Raw genomic sequence first — 20,389 nt, 5'->3', positions numbered from 1 at the left:
GAAGCCTGAACTTGTGAGAACCTTTAATGTGAGATGCCTGATATTTTTGATGTCATTTATCATTCAAACAGACCTACTGCAAACTGACGTACCGCAAACAACGATTTCACTGGAATCAACTTCTTGCTACAATTTCTCTGGAATCAAGAAAACACCTCGTCATCATTTGTAACTCGCAGAAACACACAGTGGAGTAGTTGACAGTGGTACTTCTTTGGGCTATTTCCAATTTAACAGGAGAAAACAACCAAAAAAATGTTTCGTATTTTTTTTTGAAAAAAGCGGATCAACAACAAAACAAACAATTTCTTAACACATGCCAGATATAAAAATAAGACCAATTTATTATCAGAACGTCAAAAAAATAAGAACGTTTTTGTAAGCAGAACATTTTTTGTTGAATGAGGTCCAATTGTGTCCGCAAATTACTTGGCAGCTAAAATCTGTTTGAACAAAAAAACTATCGTTTGAACAATTGGCCCCCTCTAAGACGTATTGTCTCCATATCGGAACACTTTTCATTTTATGGATGTTTTCAACAATTAATCGGTTAATAAGTGTAAAGGTTAAACTTTACCAAAACAAAAGGCTGTTGAAAAAAACATCATAATGCCAGGAGAAAATCAGTCGGTCGAATTTGTTCAGTCGGTCGAAAACCCACTGAAAACCCACTTGTTCAGTCGGTCGAATTTGTTCAGTCGGTCGAAAATCAGTCGGTCGAAAACCCAACCACAATAAAGTTTCTAGTTCTTAAGATAAAAACTTGCCTTAAATGCCTCCATGGTTAGATAAACAACAAAGAAATGACTCTCAAAACGTGTTCGTCAAATGAAAATGACTCAATACATCTGCAAAACATTTCTTAAAGCTAATTTAGTGTAGATGAGCACGTATATTTTAGTTTCGCAAAATGACCTCTCTTATTTCCCAGGTCATGAATTGCAGCCAATTCAATAAAAGGTAAAAAAAACTACCTATTGGGCTGTTGCTACTATACGTTTTGTCATTACAAACTTACAAACTCTGGCAATTGTGAACCCTCAGAACTGTATAAAAAACTAGTCGAAAAAAGTTTTGCAAGTTTTGTAAAAAAAAAACGTCAAAAATGGCTAGATCAAAATTCGAAGTTTACCTGGAGAAAAAAATTACAAGCGCAAATTTTTAGTCATTTTTTCCGAAGGTCGGAACATCAAGACTGCTTATATTAGCCCTGCTTGTTTTGGCTGCTTTTTCTGGTACCTACATTAATTTTTTTTTTAAACTTATAAAAGATTTCAAAAAGGAAAATACTCATAATATTTCTTTTTCTTGTTCTTAAACCTTCTTCCCACCCCTGCACCATTGTCATGTACACAAAGATATAGTTCAAGTCTAAGAAAACAATTGCAACAACTCAGTTGCTTCAATCTTATTTGGAAGACTTAAATCCCCTCAAGGGTTCGGGTAAATAGAAAACTGGTAAAAAAGCCGCAATATTTGGCCAAAATAAACGCAAATTTAAATAAATATGGCAACTGGTAAATATTTTCTTTTATTTTGCACTCATGATATTGATGTTTTTCTGTGTGAATAAAAGTGTTTGTTCGAAAAATTTTAGTGGGAAATCGAAATTTATGTGGAGAAAATTTAGCAATACTTAGCTCAAACAGTTCGTTACTTTCTGCAAAAATCTGAAAGTCAATATTTCATCAGCATCAATCCTTGAGTTTTTTATTGCTATTAACGTCTTTGAAATACTGGTTGAAAGAATTTTTTGAAAAGGATAAATAGTTGATAAAACGTTCAAACCAAAAACAATTAGAAATTTTTTACTAAAGTTTAATTTAAAATTTTTTAACTGATAATGCTATTCGAAATCTAATTTGGCCAGTAGATTGCCTTGAATTTGAAATATATTTTTAGCAGGTTGTTATTTCGTGCTACGCTTAATGCATCATAGATGTAGTCTTCAAAGTTTTAAACGACCAGCTTACTTGGACTCCAAGAAAAATCGGGTTAGTATGAATATTCCCTCATGAGAAAACAAACACTCTCTGGTGGATTACCATTCTACAGTTTTCTATGAGAATTTGAGTTAAAAAAAGCCAACCTAAATTACTTTGAAAGTCCTAAACTCCTAAATTACTTTCAAAGTCAGGGCAATATGTCAAGTTTTCTGAGCCGGATTCAATAGCTTTTTCAACGTTCATAGCACAAAATATGTACCGCGTTTGTTTTCCCAATTGAGCCAAATTACCGTGAATTTCCATATGATCAAAAGCGGAGAGTTAAAAGTCAAACTTTGTCTGAGAAAAAAACACGGATTGCTATTATTTCGTTACGTTCTTCGGAACTCGGAACAAGAAGAATAGCCTCCCGTTATTGTTAAAAAAATAGTACAAAAAGCAACAGTTATGTTGGTAAAATTTTTTTAGCAAATACAAAATAATTCATAACTTTTCAGATGTTTTTTTAATGAAATTTTGAGGATTTTTTTGTTGTAAGTATTCATTGGATCACGGCTGAAAGGGCGTTGAAATTAAATAGAATTTGATTTTTATTTATTATTGCCAAATAAAGCAAAAAAAACGTTTGAAGTAATGTTTTCTTCCCAATTTGTGTTTGGAACAAAGCTTTAGCTGTTTCGACATCTTTTTGAACCGATTTTCAGCTTTGCCAAATTTGTTGTGGCTTTTCAATTCGCGCCATCAAAAACTTGTTCTTCAAAAAAACTAAAAATCGTGTCTGTCTCTGAAATTAATGAAACATAGTTTTTTCATTACTTTTCTTACGCTTTGATGACCAATTCGACTTCATATGGCTGAATGTAATTAAAATGTTCTGATGGTTCTTCTGGTCTTAGCCATTGTTTTTAATATTATGCGCCAGTTGGTTTGTTTTGAAGGCATTTTTTTCTGTATAAAAAACTGATAAGTAAGGCACTTTGTGCTAGATAATTAAACTCAACTGGTCTTTTAAATCGTTAAATCATCATATGCCTTGTTTTTATATCTACTGTTTGCCAAAAACTGAATTTAATTTTATATGATTTGCTTTTCATAAAAACATTCAGCGTTAAAATCTGCTCAGTTTTGAATTTTGAATACTTATCCAAAAAACGCCTTACTTTGATCAGACTTTTGAAAAGGATTGGAAACAGGGCTTTGATTTTCCTCAAGGTGAGAATATTTAAACGCAAAAACTGTTTCGAATAATTTTAGGGTCGTCAATTTTTTTTTCGATCTTTCTTATCAGGCTATAATTTTCGCATTTTGCCAAAAACTTTTGTGAAAATGTGTCAAAATGTCATTTTGTTCTTTTTTGAGAGGCATAAACAATAAATCCTTATTTTATGCGCGCAAGTCCCTTTAGCTCAAAGGCAGTATCTATTGACATCTTAGAGTATAGTTGTTTGTTCGTCAGGTTGATTTGGGGGAGTAATTTTGGGGAAGGGGGAGGGGGGTTATGAGGAATGTGGGAATTGGACTCTCAGGAAAAATTGTAGATGTCAAAAGCAGCACAATAATGATAATAAAACCGAATAAAATCAACTTTTCCAGCAATAAGAAACCATAAAGAGAGTGAAATTGAAGATGGGTGACAATGGTGAAGGACAGTTCTCGGTGCTGAGACGCATCAGCGCCTGTTGTGGGGTTATGGGGCAGCTGTGCTTCTTCTGCTTCGCCTTCTTCTTCTACTGGCCAGCCATGTGGTGAGTCATACTCAATTAACTTTGTGGAGCGATGGCGAAGTGGTTAACGGTTAAAGTCGAAAGGTCGGTGGTTCAAGGCCCAATATGATCAATGACTGGGCGGTGAATCAAAAGCAGGCGATTTGATCGCTTTATAAAAATTGAAACAAACAAAAAGTATTTTAATAACAGCGATCTTAAAATATACAAACTTGATGTCCTGTTCCTTTGCTGTATCTGAATTTTGCAATGCTCTATTGGATCCTGTAGTGTATTTGAATTTCTGTATTTCCGGCAAGCTGTATCTGAATTTCTTGTATGCTGTATTTCTCGCAATGTATGCAATCTGATCTAAAAAAAAACATACATCAACAACGGTAAGATTAAGTCGAAAAAGATGTTTTCGCCGTCTAAAACTGACTTATTAAATATAGTTTTGATATATAGGCATTTTTGATCTAAAGTTAAATATTTTCATGCTCAACAAGACACGTAACAAAACTTCAAGATGCAATTCGAAATTTTGAAATTTTCGATTTTTATCAAAAAAAATAATTTTCAGATCTGAAATTGGTTAATTCTTATCTAGGTTCTGAAATAAAGAATTTCAGATCTGAAAATTAACTTACACAAGAAATAAAGAATATCAGATCTGTTTTAGAAAATTTACTGGGTACGGGTTACAGGGGTCATTGGGCACCTCGAGGAGCTTACTGTACATGATGAAAATCCCCTTTCATACGAGGTTGAACAAGGTTGAGAGGAAATTACAAGGTTTCAAAATAGCTTCTGTAACGGCCGCTGAGGATTGGCGGGGGGTACGATGGAAAGTTTTGAACCCCTCCTCGATAACCCAACACCCTTGGTAAACAAAGGGAAAAATGATCGATGGAAATTGAAGTTTTTACAAACTTTTTTAAGAAATTTACTGCAAACGTTTTAAATCCACTGGGGTTTTAAATAGGCGAACAAACTATTTATGTCTTGAGGGTGAGGTAGTTTCACAGATCAATGACTGTCAGACACAGATCAAATACTGAAATTTCCATGTTGATCCCCTTCATTTTAATAGATACATTAGATTTTGCTCTATGCCCTATGGTGCCTTATATAGAAACAAAGATGTTCCGTCTCATATTAAGGAATACTTGAACGGTTAAGTAGATACAAGTTTTGTACCCCGTAACGATGTACTCCCTTTTGCAAAAGGGGGGGGGCAGAGATGAATATCGCTGTTTCAGGCCTTGATTCGTGGCCACTTATCCATGATCAAAATTGAAACTTTTACTCATTTGGGAATTAGCGCTGATTACCTGGATCAGTTTCAGAATTCAGCCACATCTTATTGTTTCACATCTTATTCGTGTCTTTGTTCTTCTTCTTCTTCTGTTTTCATTCTTCGGGTTTTTATTCTTGTTGTTCTGTAGGTACGCGGACTTGAGGAATAACTGGGCAATTGAGCGTGAGTACGTGGGAGGAGTATACACCATGTGTTACAGAGAGAAAGGCAAAGAAGACTGGCACTGCCACTCTCTGGACCAGAGCGACGTGTCAGTTTACTCACTATATAACTAAATAGCTATTTCTAGACTTTCCTTTTTCCTGCAAGTTTTGGCTCTCCCACACACGTAAAACAACTATAAAAAACTGAAATATGGGAGGAGGGGGATGCAAAAAAATAACTTCGACTTTTTAAAATGGAATCTTTAGCTGTAATGCAATAAAGCTACTGCAAGAGTATTTGATACTGCAAAAGCTTCTGCACGTTTTTTTAAAATATGACGGACTTTTCAAAAATTATGAAATTTTGGAGTCTTCGTATGTACATCAGGGGCAGATTTAGGATATAGGAGCCAATATGCGTTCTTCTATCCTTAAGTTTAGAGTATATTGGCGCCAAAAACGCTTTCAGAAAAAAAAATAGAATTGGTCGGGTCGGCCAAAAACGGGTGTCAAATAGTACCTTTGGTTGGTCAGTTGGTCCTAACACCAATATCCAATTTAATCGGCTCTCAATGCTAAGCATACCTTATCTCTGATTATGTCTCCGTCTATCTCCGTTGGTAATCTTTATCGAGCACATTTTTGAAGTCAACCATCTGCTTCGTCACAAAGTCATTAGCATTTTTTCACTGCGGCGCCGTTTTTATTTGTCATTTGACAAGAACATTCAGAATATTTTTTAACAAATCCTCGAAGAAATAAAACTGTTTTGTTCTAGAGAGACAATGGATCACAAGTGGGGTCACTACGTGGCCATAAAAACGATGGTTCATTTCGCCGAAACAGCCGCACTGATCTCATTAATACTCTTCTACGTGCATCTATGCGTCAGGGTAGGTTAATTGAATTGTTTATATTTAGCCAAACTTTCTGTCGAATCGACGTTATGGACAGTTCATTTGTTCAGTCATTGGAAATGAGAGACTGAACTTTTCGACGCTTTTCTCGTCATTTATTTTTGAAAAAACCAAAAAAATTATATCACTGGTCTATTATGGGGGAGATTGTTCACATGGCCTATGGTCCAGTAACTGGATTCTGATCGACTGATGGTCCAGTAACTGGATTCTGAGTCACCTATTGAGAACCCAAATTGACTGTTTAAATTCCCCAATTCAGCCGTAAAGAATAAAATACGAAAGGAAGTTGCTCTGAAAATAGCATGATATGGCGGACCATGTGAACAATCTCACCCCTTATAGACCACGTGAACAATATCTCACCTTATAGACCAAGTGAACAATCTCCCTCCAAATTGATTTAGGGGGCAGATTGTTCACTTGGTCCCAGATACTTATGCAGTTCAGTCTGGTCTCAACTAGAAGCATCTCAACTGAGACTTTTTAGGGGAGGTCTGCACTTGGTCTATTAGTAAAGGCGGGGGGTTGTTAACTTTGCTCTAATTTTTTTTTTGATATTTGAACAGAACAAGGCTGTGGCCATCTGCTGTCTAGTCTTCACCACTCTCCAGATGATCTTCACCCTCTGCTCCGTCTCAGTCGCCTCCTTCACCTTCGACCCGGTGACCATTCAGACCACTGACCTGCTCATAAACCTGACATACAAGGACGAAGAAGCCCAGGTTGCCTACAGTTTGAGCCTAGTGTGGATGTCGTGGCTGGCATCTCTGGGATGTCTAGTTGTCTCAGGAGCTGTGACCTTCTTCGTTTTCAAAGACAAACCAGAGGAGAAGAAATCCGAAATTCAGATCAAAATGAAATTTCTAACTAAAACATTTTCTTTTAGGTAAAACAAAAAATACTGAAGATATCTTTTGTACAAAATGCATGTAAGATTTCATCGTTGTCTGTTCTGTAAATTAATTAATAGAAGAAATTGTATATATTTTAGCCATGAACAATGGAAGATAGCCATGAAAAACCCATGATAGCTTCTATAACTAGAAGAAATCCAAGATTTGAGATTGAATTATTTTACCAGCTACAGACAGGAAATAAAAGCAAGGATGTATGTTTGCAAATATTTAAATTTAAAAAAACGTCAAAGGCGCAAATTGTATACCAAAAGGAGGAGAAAAATTTTAGTTAAACGCTTAATGACTCGCAAATTTCTTTTGCATTTTTTTGCGCGCGGAAATGGCTGTGCAAACAAATTCTTAGACTTTGGGAGAGCTCGGAAAAAACAATAACGTCGAATTTAAAAAGTCAAAGATTTGCTCCTGGTAGTCAAAATAGTCTAGCAAAAATAACAGCGGACGCTTCAAAAAAGATCAATCACAAAAATGAGACAATCGCTTTAGATGTCAGTTTTTTTTAGCTTATTCAATTTTCTGGGATTTTCAATTTAGTTTTTACTGGGATTTTAAATTGCTCATGAAACGCATAACCAATAAACAGTCTGGAAACATTTTTTGCTACATCTACTTTGCAAAGTGAGAAAAAACTATGACCTGGGTTGGGCTTGTTTTACGATAGCAACCTTCCGACAAAATAACTCATTTAAAATGCATAACAAGTTTGTGTTCGACAGATTGTTTCAATTTTGATGCGAATTTGCGAATACGTTAAGCTTTGGGCTCGATTAAATGTGAACTTTGGCTGAACTAAATTAGATTTCGATAAAGCAAAGTCATGGTTTTTTCAGAGGGACAATCTAAGTATAGTGATGTTTTTTGAGGAAGCAATAGGCCTTCAAAAATCAAACATGTTCAGAAAACAAATCCTGATGGAAAACTTTCTATAAAAAAATTATTTTGCGATACAATCTTATTTTCACTTAAATCTGCCCTCCGAAAGCAAAATCTTGTACCCAATCAGTTTTACATGCGGCCCTCAGGTACATTGCTTCCCGTTGCCACGTGAATGACCATCCAAAAAATTTCACATAACAAAAACCAGCCTTGGCACTAAAAAGATGAATAAAGAGCGTTTAGCGAATTCTCTAATTCTTCTTTATTCTAGTCTTTATTCTTCTTTTAACACTTCAGTTGTGCATATTTCTTTCTATCTTAATACTAGTTTTTTTAGCCTGAACTTTTCAATGTTTTTAAAACAGAAGCACATACTCACAAAACAATATCAATTTTGGGTACAACTCAAACAGCTTGAAAACATTTACGAAAAAAATGCTTGAATATCTTTTTTAGCATAACCGTAAATAGAAAACTTTTTTTAGTGATATGGTGATCGTGGTGATTTATAGATGCACTGTGCTTAATTCAGTTTAATGATGCTGAAGAATTGATCGAATAAAGAAATGATTCGGATAACTTTTTTAAAAAATCCACAATAATGCAGGGAAAGTTCTTAAAAATCGAAAAATTTTATTCACGTTGATATAAAGCAATCATCAATTGAAAGTAATTGACCCAGGGGCAGATTTAGTGGGGGGAGCGGGGGGTTGGACGCTTTTCTCCCCTCCTCTTACTCAGGGATTCGACCCCTTAGCGACCCAAAGGGTCCCCCTTTGTACTATTTATACGAATTTTGAGGGGAGAGCGCGCGCCGATAAAACGCATTTTTTTTGGTCAAAATTTTCCAAAATGTGCCTAAAAAAGCCTTTTTGGCCTGTTTTTTTTTCAAAATTTTTTCAAAAAAAAGGTCGACAAAAATTCGATTTTTTTTTTGAAAATCCGCCCCCCCCCCTCGAGAAAATCCTAGCTCCGCCCCTGAATTGACCAGAGCTTTAAATGCCAGCAGGAATTTTAAAAAATGTCTCCAGAGAATCTTTCCTTGATAACGATAAAATACCACAATTTTTGCGGTTTTCGGTGCCGGAGAAAGATTTTTTTTTCGGGTCAAGCGAAGCTGGTTCTAAGTTAAGATCTAAGTTTAACTCTCTAGTTTCAGGCAAATTAAAATGTAAATAAAAAAATTCAGAGAACTTAGCCTAGCAAGAACCTACCTAGAGGCCCTCAAACGTTATCTTTCTAAGTCAGCAAGTACAGTTCGATGTCACGGAGCTCAAAAACAAACAGCCAAACAAGCTTGAGTAGCTCTCTGAGAGACAGGATAGACCCTTACGAAACTTCAGTGTGTGGTTGGTGTTGAAACTTCGTTTCCCTGTGTGATAACTGTTGGATTTACTCAAGTAATTGTAAAACAGAATAAGTAAAACGTTTTAATTTAGACTGCTAACTTTGTCTTAATTTAGATCTGAGATCATGCTTGTCTTTTCATGTCTCTATCTCAACAGCAATGTCCTAAATGACTATTGCGCTTGGCCTGCATGAACGGCCTTGAATAGTAATGACAATACATAACAGAATAATTAATAGCACTATTCTCAGAGGTTACTGTGGCAGCAGTACTACACGGTACCACATTCCCCTGACAACAACAAAATTTTATATAATACTTTATGAAATTTTATAAATAATACGAGCTGTTCAAAGTTTACAGAAAATTGTTCTCCTTTTCCTTAGTCTTTTGTTATTTTCTTTAAAACTTCTTCTTTGTTTCTTGCGACGTTCCATGATCCCGCCTCGTCCAGTGACGTAGCACCAAACTTTCTCTTGAAAAGGTGTCTCTCTAGCCTGTCAAACGTGTTAGTTTCCGACGCTTCCTTGGTGTTTATGTTTAACTTCGCTAGTCGCAATCTGTAGGCCTCAAGTGCTGCCAGGTTCAACTCGGTGACATCGTCCTCACAACCAATCAGTTTTATCGAGTGTGATACGGGACTGCCATACCTCTTCGGTCCCTGGTTTTTAGTTTGTCTATTACTCCGTCTGACTGTCGTGGTGTCTTCCTCCTTATCGGATTCGTCCGCAAATCCTGGTGTGGAATAATCTACTGGGTCCATTTGTCGTGACAATAGTTTCTCGGCTTCTTTTTGGACTCCGCGAGTCAACACTTGATTTGTTACATCTTCCCATTCTTGAGATGTCATGTTATTGTTTTGAAATGTGTCCAGAATTTCTTTTTCACTTGTCTGTTTTGTGATCTTCTTGGTAGTAGGAGCTTCCTTTGGTGTCGACGACGGTATGTATACTGCCTCGTTACTCGTATCACGTTGTTTAGTAACTGTTTTGGCAGCTTTCGTCGTTCCTGATTCTTGTGTTTTGCCCCTTGTCGGTTTTTTGTTCTGGACTATCGGTCCTGCTCTGTTCGGTTTTTCCCGTTTACCTCCTAAGTTAAGGCCTCCGCCGGTTCTTGTGTCTCTTGATGTGACTACGCTCGGTGAGTTTTGGAACTTTTCTTTTAGCTGACTATCTTCTAGATTTTCGTCTTGCAGCCCCCGGTCTTTCGCGTCATGTTCTTCGGCAGAATCGCTGTCTTCCTGTACTGGGAGTGTTCCTGTTTTTTGTTGTTTACTTCTCGGTTCCTCTCCGGTTGGGCTCCTTTTCTTCTCTGCACTATAGACTTTGGGCTGTGTGGACAGTTTAGATCGCGCAATGTCGCTTTTTCTATATACTGCACCCGCAGCCGTTTTGATGGTCGATGGTGTCGCTGATACTATCTTGGATTTTAAGGGTATTGTCAGGGCCTTCCCGCTCTTCCTTTGTTCGTGTTTCCGAAGGAAACTTCCAGACAAATCCTCCTTTGATTTGGTTTGTTTGTCTTCAATGAATCCACGTTCCCATGAGTATAGAAGTTCTTTCCTCAGTTCGGGATTTATCGTACTGGTTTCATCTACGACCCGGCGTAATTCGCTGTCTGAGAGGTCCCGTCTGGTGGCATTCCACTTAGCGTTTGCCTCTAGAAGTTGTTTGAGTTCTTTAGCTGTGGCCCTCTCTTTTGCTATCGCCGTGTCGTGTCGAAACAAAGGGCTTGTATCCCTGCTATTTCGTCCTTTGCGAATGATTTTAACATTCTCCCTCGACTGATCTATTCGCCTTTTCAGCTGTGATGCTGTTAGTGCCGATCTCTCCAAGTGTTTTTTATCTAAACGATCAGAATCCATCAAAAATTTATCCCTTACAATCTTAAATTCCGTTTTCGGTAATCGGCCAAAGTGTGCTTCGAACGGGGACACTTTTATTGATTTCTGTTTATTCCATCTTAGGTCCCTAATTATTGTACTCAAACATAATTTAATCGATTGTACTTTCTCGTCGAGAAGCATTACCCCCAATCTTCTTTTAATGGTTTGTATTGTTCGTTCGACCAAGCCGCATCCTCGGTGATCCCCGACTGGACAGAATTTTTGTTCGATGTTATTTTCGGTGCAAAATTTTTTCATAGCTTTCCCTTTGAACCCCGAAAATTGGTCCGTTTTAATTGATTCCGGTATTCCATGAGTGTCTATGTAAGTACGGAGAAATTTTATTGTTGATTTTCCCCCTGTAGATTTTGTTACTTTGACTGATGGAAATTTTGAGTATCTATCAATAGCGACTAATAAGTATATCTTCTTCCCCTTATGATCTTCAAGTGGGCCCGCATAATCTAATTGTAGTTCTTGACCTGGCTGTGACAACAGTGGGAGTGGTTTAGTCGAATTTTTGGGAATTAAGTATTTAGCGTTCTTACCATAACGAGTACAGCTTCTACACTCTTCGGCCATATTGACTATGTCTTTATGCATATGCGGCCACCACAGGTAGTTTGAGACCTCCAACATTGCTTCCTGTCCAGGATGACCTTGATGAAGTCGTCGGAGCACTGCTTGTCTCAACTTTTCGGGCACGGCCAAACGATTGTCTACTAGAAGGCAATCGTCTACCACCGACATCTGGTGCCACAGAGGATTTGTGTAGGGTCCCATGAGCTCGAAACCATGTCTGTCATTTCGTTCGACTACTCTTCTTAGCCGGTCCATCCAGGTATCTTCCGACACTAGTTCTGCAAGAAGACTTTTGTCAAATAATTTGACGAGTGAAAGTGGGTTATCTGACTCCATTAACTGTTCCCCCCGTTTGTACTCAGATTTTCGTGAATTGTGTCTTGTTTTTTCTGGTGTGATTACACAAGTCTCCGTTCCTGAACTGTAATCCCGGTCGTCCCTATCCAGAGTTAAATCGACTTCGACGATTTGTCCCACTTCTGCTTCGTCTCCGGAAGTGGACAGACCTGGTGATTTCGGGTTTTGTATCCCCGAGGTAGCCTCTAACTCCATTGCTACAAATGGGGGTTCTATACTCCTTCCTGAGCCCACCAGTTCCCAGAATGAGACTATTTTTGATTGAGCTGTTGAAACAGTTGAGGTCGATGGTCCTTTTTTTCCTGGGCTGACTGCTTGAGCAGTTGACGTTGATTGTCCACTTTGGGTGTTTGGCAAATACCACCTCGCCTGTGTTGTTTGTTCCAAGTCCGACTCCTCTGATTCTGATATGTGTGGTCGTATCATCCTAGTCCTGTGAAACGTTGTTGTCACTTCTTCTCTCAAGGTATTGTTGTTATTTCTCTCCTGGATCCTGACATTCTTTCTCCGGTTGGGCTCCTTTTCCGCTATTTTTAATTCGTCTGATTGCATTTTTCTCGATTTCTGATTTAAGAATTTGCTGGTTTTTTCTAATGACTGAACCGACTGTATCCGCTGACGATTTTGAGATATACTGATTTTTGGATTTTCGCGCTTTTCTCGTTGAAACGAACGCGAATCTTCATTTCTTTCGTTCCGGTCGTGCTTTGTCCATTTTGGACCGTTTTGGTTGCTATAGCAACGGGTAGATGACGTGTTCTTAATCGACATATTTTGATCAATTCTAGAATATTCTAGAACGTTTTCGTTCCGGTCGAGCCTATACTGATCATTTATCCGACTGTTTAAACAGTCGAGAGCTTTATGGAAACTTTCGATTGATGTAACTACGAATTTTTCATCCAATACTGACTCCGGCCAGGGTTCCCCCTTTGGATTTCGAGAAAGATAATCTACTATACCCATATCTTTTCCTGGTAAATGAACAACCTTAAATTGGTAAGGTAATAGTCTGTCTACCCATCTAGTTAATCTAGATTGGTACGTTTTATTTGATTTATTTTCATCCAAGGCAGAGACTAGCGCTTTGTGATCTGTAGCGATTACGAATTCCTTGCCTAATAAATAGTGTTTAAATCGATCAACCGACCATACAACTGCAAGCAGTTCAAGCTCATTTGTGGAATATTTTTTTTCTTGTGTATTTAGGTACCTGGAAGCGAATGCGATTGGTATCCACTCCCCCTCAGCGTTTTGTTGTTCTAGCGATGCGCCCAGCCCACTGTGACTGGCATCACATTTCACCCTAGTGTCTAAACTGGGGTCATAATAATGAATTTTTGTTATATTCGCAACCGCTGTTTTTATTGACTCGAATATTCCCGAATGTTCTTCTTTCCATTCGAATTTTTTTACTTGAATTTTTACACTTTTGAGTTTCTTTTTCTCATTTTCTTCGCGTAATAGTGGTCTCAATTTTTCTGTTAGCGTAGCCGCATTTGGGATGAACTTGGCCAGATGATTTATACTGCCTAGAAATGATCTAAGTTGTTTCAGTGATGTTGGCGGGCTAAGTTTTAGGATCGCTTCTGTTTTTGTGATTTTAGGAGAGATTCCGTCCGACGATAACTTATGCCCCAACCAATTCACTTCCTGTTGAAAAAATTCACGTTTCGACAGTTTTAATGCCAAATTCTCTTTATTTAGCTTTTTTAGGACATTCATAATCAATTCTTCATGTTCTTGTTCACTCCCTTTTGATACAATTAGTATATCATCAAGAAAACAGAACGTGTTTTCCGCATGATTTAATGTTCTGTCCATAGCTTTTTGAAACTCTGCTGGCATGTCTGCCAAACCATAAAACCCTGTTAAGAATCTGTATGTACCAGTGGCTTGCCCACCTATGATGTTGAAATTGCATTGTTTCGCTGTCTCTGCAGTCAACTTTAATTGACTGTACGCGTACTTCAAATCTAGTACTGAGAAATGCAGTTTCCCGTTTGTGTTCGCTGTGACAATTTGGCTAACACCGTCTATCAATTCATCCACATTTGGCATTTGATATTTGTTTTTAAACAATTGTCTATTGATAGGTTTGGCGTCGAGCGCCAATTTAATGGAATCATCTTTTTTCACTGTTATTACAATAGGTGCTATAAAACAATCACTAGTGCATTTGTCTAATCGTTCTATATGCCCTTCTTTTAACAGTTTTTCCATTTCCTCGTACACTTTCTCTTGTATGTGTATCGGAATGCGTCTCCCCTTTTCTTGTAAAGGGCAGAGTGGGTACTTGAACTTTGTGCTAACCACATGATTTTTTGAGCACCCTTGACGATCGAAAAGATTCTTAAATTTACTGTAAAATTTGTTTTTCCAACCTTCTGACTGTTCGCACAGTAAGACATCAAACCTCGTCTTCTCTTTTGGTGCCAACTTCTGTGTTGTGTGTATTCCCACTTTGCTCTGTAAATCCAGCCCCAAAATACACCGTGTGCGTCTTTCTGTGATTAAGAACGATGCTCCCACCACTTCCCACCCCGCCGAACGGATGTTCGTGGTGATTGCACCCAGTATGTTAATCGGCTGCTTGTTGTAGTCTACAAATTTTGTAGTCAAATTGAGATTCCCCCGTGGAATAAACTTGGTATTTTTCGAAGATTGTAGAATCATCTTTGCAGTCGCCCAGTTCAAGAAAGATACTGGACTACCCGTATCAATGGTCATATTTATGATCTGATGATCGATTCTCACCAGAGCCTTTAGTGACCTTAATTGTTTCGATCGGGTATTTCTTCTGATGTCAACCTTCTGTACATCCTTTCTGTGCTTGTCGGATTCTTTGTTTTTATTCGATTGCCCTTTTATATATTCATCAATTTCTTCCAGCGAAGATAGTTCTGATTCGACCGACATAATTTCGAATTCCTCACACGATTCGAATGACTGAATCAGGTTACACTCTTCATCTGAGCTTGATGATTTTTCTGCAATCTCATTCACTTGTTGTGATTTACACATTTTAGCGAAATGGTTCGGTTTAGAACAATTCTTACATGTTTTACCCATGGCCGGGCATTTCTTCAGATGTCCTTCTCCAAATATTCGACCACATCGGGTACACGTCTTTGAATCTGCAAAACTTCTCCCCTCCTTTCTGTCTGCAAATTTCTTTCTATACCCACTGTTTGCTTGTCTTCTTCCGCTAGCATTCTTGTTACCGATACTCATTATGGGTTCTTGTTTTATCTTCGCTGCCCCATTTATCTGAACTGTACTTGCAGTTGTTGCGTTAGTTTTCTGAAACGCCTGTGTTGTCTGTTTACTTTGTTCAAACTTTAACGCTCTTTTCAGTACTTCTTCCGGTGAAAATGTTTCAAATGTCAATGTGTCTTGTAATACCACATTCTTCATTTTCGAGATGAATAGGTCCCGCACTAATTGATCCTCCAGTGTTCCTAGCTCAGCTTTTGCTGCTTGTGCAGTTAGTGCTGCATGAAATGCCTCGAGTGTCTCTCCAGTTTCTTGTGATCGATTGAATAGTTTATAACGTTCATATGTAACGCTCTGTGATTTGTCAAATGACACTTTCGCCAAGGCCACCATCTCTCGAAATTCTAACTTTGACACTTCCACATGGGGGTTCTTTTGGACGAATTTCTTCTTACCTTCTGTACCCAACGCCAGGAATAGTCTGGAAGCGACTCTTTTCTGTACCTCGTTGTAGTATACGTTGTGACCAACCTTTGGACCTCTAGCTCTTCTTTCTTCATTTTCCAGGTTAATTTTATCTCTAGCTAGTTGGTCTCTGGCTTCTCTATCAGCAATCGCTTGTGCATTTTCGTTTTCCCTTGGAGTTTCGGGTCTTGGTAACTGTTCTAACAGAACTTCTTTTGGTTCTTGTAACAAAAGTTCCGGGTCCACACTCTCCTTCACGGTTACGGCCAAAAAAAATTGATCTAGGCATATCCTAAAATTCCAGGGAGGGTCAGAGTTCGCGGTTGTCCAAAATACTGGAATCCCCATGTCCGTTCTGTTGTCTTGGGACAGGAATCCTGCTGACTGCGCCATGTGATAACTGTTGGATTTACTCAAGTAATTGTAAAACAGAATAAGTAAAACGTTTTAATTTAGACTGCTAACTTTGTCTTAATTTAGATCTGAGATCATGCTTGTCTTTTCATGTCTCTATCTCAACAGCAATGTCCTAAATGACTATTGCGCTTGGCCTGCATGAACGGCCTTGAATAGTAATAACAATACATAACAGAATAATTAATAGCACTATTCTCAGAGGTTACTGTGGCAGCAGTACTACACGGTACCACACCCTGCTGGTGAAGATTTTTTTCTAATTTTACGCAAAGTGAAGGCGGAAAAACTATGTGAAAGTGAGCCAGCGACTAAAACAAATGCTAGGAGAGCGAAACATCAGATAACCGAAAAGAAAGCCAGCAGAAAACTTTTAAAAGATGCAATTTTATGGACCGATTGTTATAAAAAAACTGGCATGCAGACGAATTGGGCCATGACAAGCATTCAGACTTGAGCTTGTACAAACAACTCGTTACGCTATACAACTAATTTTATTAGAAAGTGGGAGAGAAACAGAGACAAGCCAAGGTTGCGACTGCGGTTTAGCAACTTGTGAAAAAAGTTTTCATTAGATAAATTGCCAAAAGGCTTAAAATAAAAAGGTAAAAAATGGAATGTTTTTCATCTTTCATTCTCTTACACTATTAGACAATTAGATTTTGACGGGAGTACATTTTTCCTCGATGTGTAAAATTTAGAACTTGTACATTTCCAGTTGAGCGGGCTCTATCAAATAGCTCAACCAACCAGTTTGCCGAAAAAGGAATATAACCGATACGTGAAAAAAAAAAACGGAACGACAATTTGGTCAAAATAACCAAATTTACCGAAAAAAAATGATATATTGGCCTACCAATGAAATTCTGAAAACGTTACCCGTTTTTGCTCCAGCTGTTGCTTTTGTAGAGAAAACAGTTCGGCTCATTCCTGCATAGGAGCCGATTCTGCAACCACTTGGAAATAGCCCAAAGCAATACCACTGTCAATTACTCCAGTGAGCAGCCGACAAACTAGAAGCCAGAAGTCTGAAACACCCCAAAACACCGACAACTCTCAAAGCTAACAACACGAAAAGCTGGCAAGCCAGAAGGCTGACAACTCCGAAATCGAAACGCTGATGTTTTTGTGGTCTTTAGTGGATTTTTTTTGTCTACAATCCCGTAAAATTTTCGTCCCTGTTGGAATTAGTAAAATCCAAACTGATATAATTTAGCTGTTTTTCAGAATATCGGTTTGCCCTACAATTTTTTCAAAAAACGGCCACTATTTCGATGATTAACGCTAGAAAATTATATATGATGTCCTTTTGGCAACCAATATAGAACCGTTTTACAAACATAACCACCGTGTGATTGCCCAGTACATATGTACCTAAGACGAACTCCGAACGCAAAAATTTTGTGACTGAAAAAATTTCCGAAGAAACATTTCAGAAAACTGTTTTTTGAATACAGCCAAGAACGAAAATGAGTTATGACAACTTTCCCAAGTTTAGTTTCCACTGACAAAAAAACATTTTCTGGTCGAATATCGCCCAAAGCCGAAAATTGTCGTTTTCGCTCCGCCCGCTCAATTGTTGATATCGTCAGTTGTGTCGCGCAAATTTTTTGAGTGAGTTACTTCCTTGATTTTTTCTAATGTTTGAATAACCTTAAGAACATTTCCCCTAGTGACCCCGTTTTCGGCAGCATACTGCCGTGACCGTTAAAACTACCAGTTTACCGCAACATCGTTCCCGTTATACTCCACTGCAATTAAACGTTGCCAGTACTTGATACACTTATAGTCAAAAGTTTCTTCTCTCCATCGTATAGTCGCGAATTGTAGCCATTTTTTACGAGCAATGTCAACAGACTCCCAATTTTTATGATCGCTTAGTTCAACCAGAAACGTTAATAATTACTTGATAAATCATCTGGTTTCAAAAAGCAAGCTACTAATCAAGAATTAGTGCAGAAACCTAATATATTTCAAAAACCGGCATTGTTTGGAAAAAAGCTTATAATCCGTTGCATTTTATATTCCGTTGTATTTTATAATTCTATAAAATAACAATTTTGTCAAAGAAATAAAGAGTCGTCAAACAAGAAGTAGAAAGCGTAAATTGGACAAAAACCTAATTTTCCGAATGACGACAGTCTAGGAACATTTGGAATTTGAAAGAACTTATACAGCTTCAATTTTTTGGTGATGTTTTTATTCAGTTCAACCTCGTAGTTTGCTGCCTCTTTGTTCAAACGACAACACGAGAGGTGGAATAGATGTAAAGACCTTGCAGTGGTCCTCTCGTTTGTAATCAGACATCTACTGGTCTACACTTTAAACTAACACCCTTGAACAAACAAGATTTTCAAAAAAAAATAAATTCAGTGAAATGCTCAACATGAAACTTGACCGAATTCAGAAAAAAATAATAACATTTTTCTGGCGAGTTAAAGTTTTTATTGAAAAATCCAAAAGTTATTAACTAAAGCTTATAGAGAAAAACAATGAATTCAATTCCCTGTCGATGTGGAGCAAAAATCCCGGTAACTCTGTACAGAATCTCGAATTTTACCAGGGCACAATCACTGCAAAAGTTGAGAAAGTATTAGAACTAGCAGATTCTTCCTTTCAAAATAAAGCGGAAAATATATGCAAAAAAATCCGCAAACTCCGTCACCAACTGTATTCTATCTTTCTAAGAAAACGCCTTCACTGCGTTCAAAAATTGTTTCATTAAAAAAGCAAGAGATTTAGCTTCAGTCCTGTTGAGGAAAGCCGTCAGAAGCAAGCCGAAGTTGACTATCTGGAGGACGCTTTGCAACCAAGTGAGCTTTAGCGAAACATTGATGCTGGCAAAATTGACGATGGCAGTTCAAGACGTAGAAAGACAGAACCATGAGTAGAGTGAACAGTCAAAGGTCAGCTCCAAAAAATAATTGAGCCCCTGCGCCGGTTAAAAATGTCAACTTGAACCCTGATTCACATATTGTTATCAATCTCAAGTATCAAAAAGCCGTTTAGAACAAAACTGACTATGATCCAGAGTGCTCATCTTACTGCAAAACCGCTCGATAAAACCGAGCAAACATCGATTCTAATTTGGCGAGTTTGTATATATTTACCGAGCTTATGTAGATAGCTCAAACAAACCGCAGATTTATTTGCATCCGACAACCTTTTGCAGCACTATGCCGCATATGCAGTGTAATCTTTGTCAAATTAATCTCCCTAGAAGCCCGGGTTCCCTGTCAATCCAGCAAGTAATTTCAATTAAACGCCATTTGCGAATCTAACATTGCTCCGAACGTTTTTTCAGCAATTGCACTCCCTGCTGCGACTGTTTTTATCATGCAATCATCGATGATGCATCTGATCTCCAGAGTAGGAGCACATTTTCACGTTGGGCACTCAACGATTTACCCACAGCTAACGACCAAAACCTTAAATCACGTCTTTAAGGCTTGAGTACAAACAAAGCCAACCAACCGTTCCTACAAATAACACGACAACCACCAATCGAAATTGGACCAAAATTTTGATAGTAAACGTGGAATTTCTCCTGCCAGCGTGGAAACTGATGTTAATTATCTGCCGTGGCGTGAATGATTTGGGCATTTCAAAAAAACGATCGACCCAAAATCCATGAATGTTGGCGCTTAAAACTATTTATAACTGTTCAAAATTGACCTATATAAAAACTGTTGTATCAGGGACAGCTATGTATAAAATCTAGCAACTGAGCTTCAGTAGTTCTTTGTACAAAGGCGCTCTGAGAACCCTGAGAGAAAATTTGGTCAGCCGGATACAATCGTACGTGCTCATCAGGAAAAACTATCGGACGCAGTGCACTGAAAATGCACAAAGTTAAAGCGTCATTCTAGTTTTGTCGCCGTTCGTGAAAAGCTAGGGAATGAATACGTTTTGGAGAAAAAATCAGTTTTGAATGAGGTTTTTTCGAAATTGGATACCAATGTTAAATTGTTCTGATCGCCTTTCCACTCAGTTAAGAGACGTTGAAAATAGCTCACAGTATTGGGCATCATTGACTGTTTCAGGACACAGCAAGCAAATGAGTTTATGAAATCTGCTCAATTAAAAAATTCAGTTGTCATTAAGCAAAAAGCCAAGTTGCTTAAAAAGTGTAAAATTAAATAAATAAGTTTTCATTAAACAAATTGACAAAACGGTTAAAAGCAAAGTGTAAGAAATGTTTTTAACATCCTTAATTCTCTTACACTATTTTGACAATTAGAATTTTCCGGAAAAAAGATTTTTCTCGATGTGTAATTTTTAGGCACAAATATCAAATCA

General features: G+C 37.8%; 1 protein-coding gene across 1 annotated transcript; it reads left to right on the top strand.

Moving 5' to 3' along the window:
- The first annotated feature begins 2,937 nt into the window (after nucleotides 1–2,937).
- LOC134851590 (uncharacterized) lies at nucleotides 2,938–7,141 on the top strand. The gene is made up of 5 exons (XM_063867734.1): nucleotides 2,938–3,158; nucleotides 3,540–3,691; nucleotides 5,098–5,220; nucleotides 5,892–6,006; nucleotides 6,600–7,141. Exons 2-5 carry the CDS (start codon nucleotides 3,573–3,575, stop codon nucleotides 6,921–6,923), a joined length of 681 nt encoding a protein of 226 aa, XP_063723804.1. The 5' UTR covers nucleotides 2,938–3,158; nucleotides 3,540–3,572; the 3' UTR covers nucleotides 6,924–7,141.
- The last annotated feature ends 13,248 nt before the right edge of the window (nucleotides 7,142–20,389 follow it).

The sequence above is a fragment of the Symsagittifera roscoffensis genome, chromosome 7 (genome assembly GCF_963678635.1).
Source record: "Symsagittifera roscoffensis chromosome 7, txSymRosc1.1, whole genome shotgun sequence".
In the NCBI taxonomy this organism is placed as follows: Eukaryota; Metazoa; Xenacoelomorpha; order Acoela; family Convolutidae; genus Symsagittifera; species Symsagittifera roscoffensis.
Note: the sequence above shows the minus strand (reverse complement) of the source record. Positions and strands in the feature narration are given on the sequence as shown.

What these genes read in the sequence shown, in the direction of transcription:
- LOC134851590 (XM_063867734.1), top strand. Translation starts at nt 3,573, where the DNA reads ATGGGTGACAATGGTGAAGGACAGTTCTCGGTGCTGAGACGCATCAGC. An exon ending in TTCTACTGGCCAGCCATGTG is followed by an intron (nt 3,692 to 5,097) that starts GTGAGTCATACT and finishes GTTGTTCTGTAG; the next exon opens with GTACGCGGACTTGAGGAATA. An exon ending in TCTCTGGACCAGAGCGACGT is followed by an intron (nt 5,221 to 5,891) that starts GTCAGTTTACTC and finishes GTTTTGTTCTAG; the next exon opens with AGAGACAATGGATCACAAGT.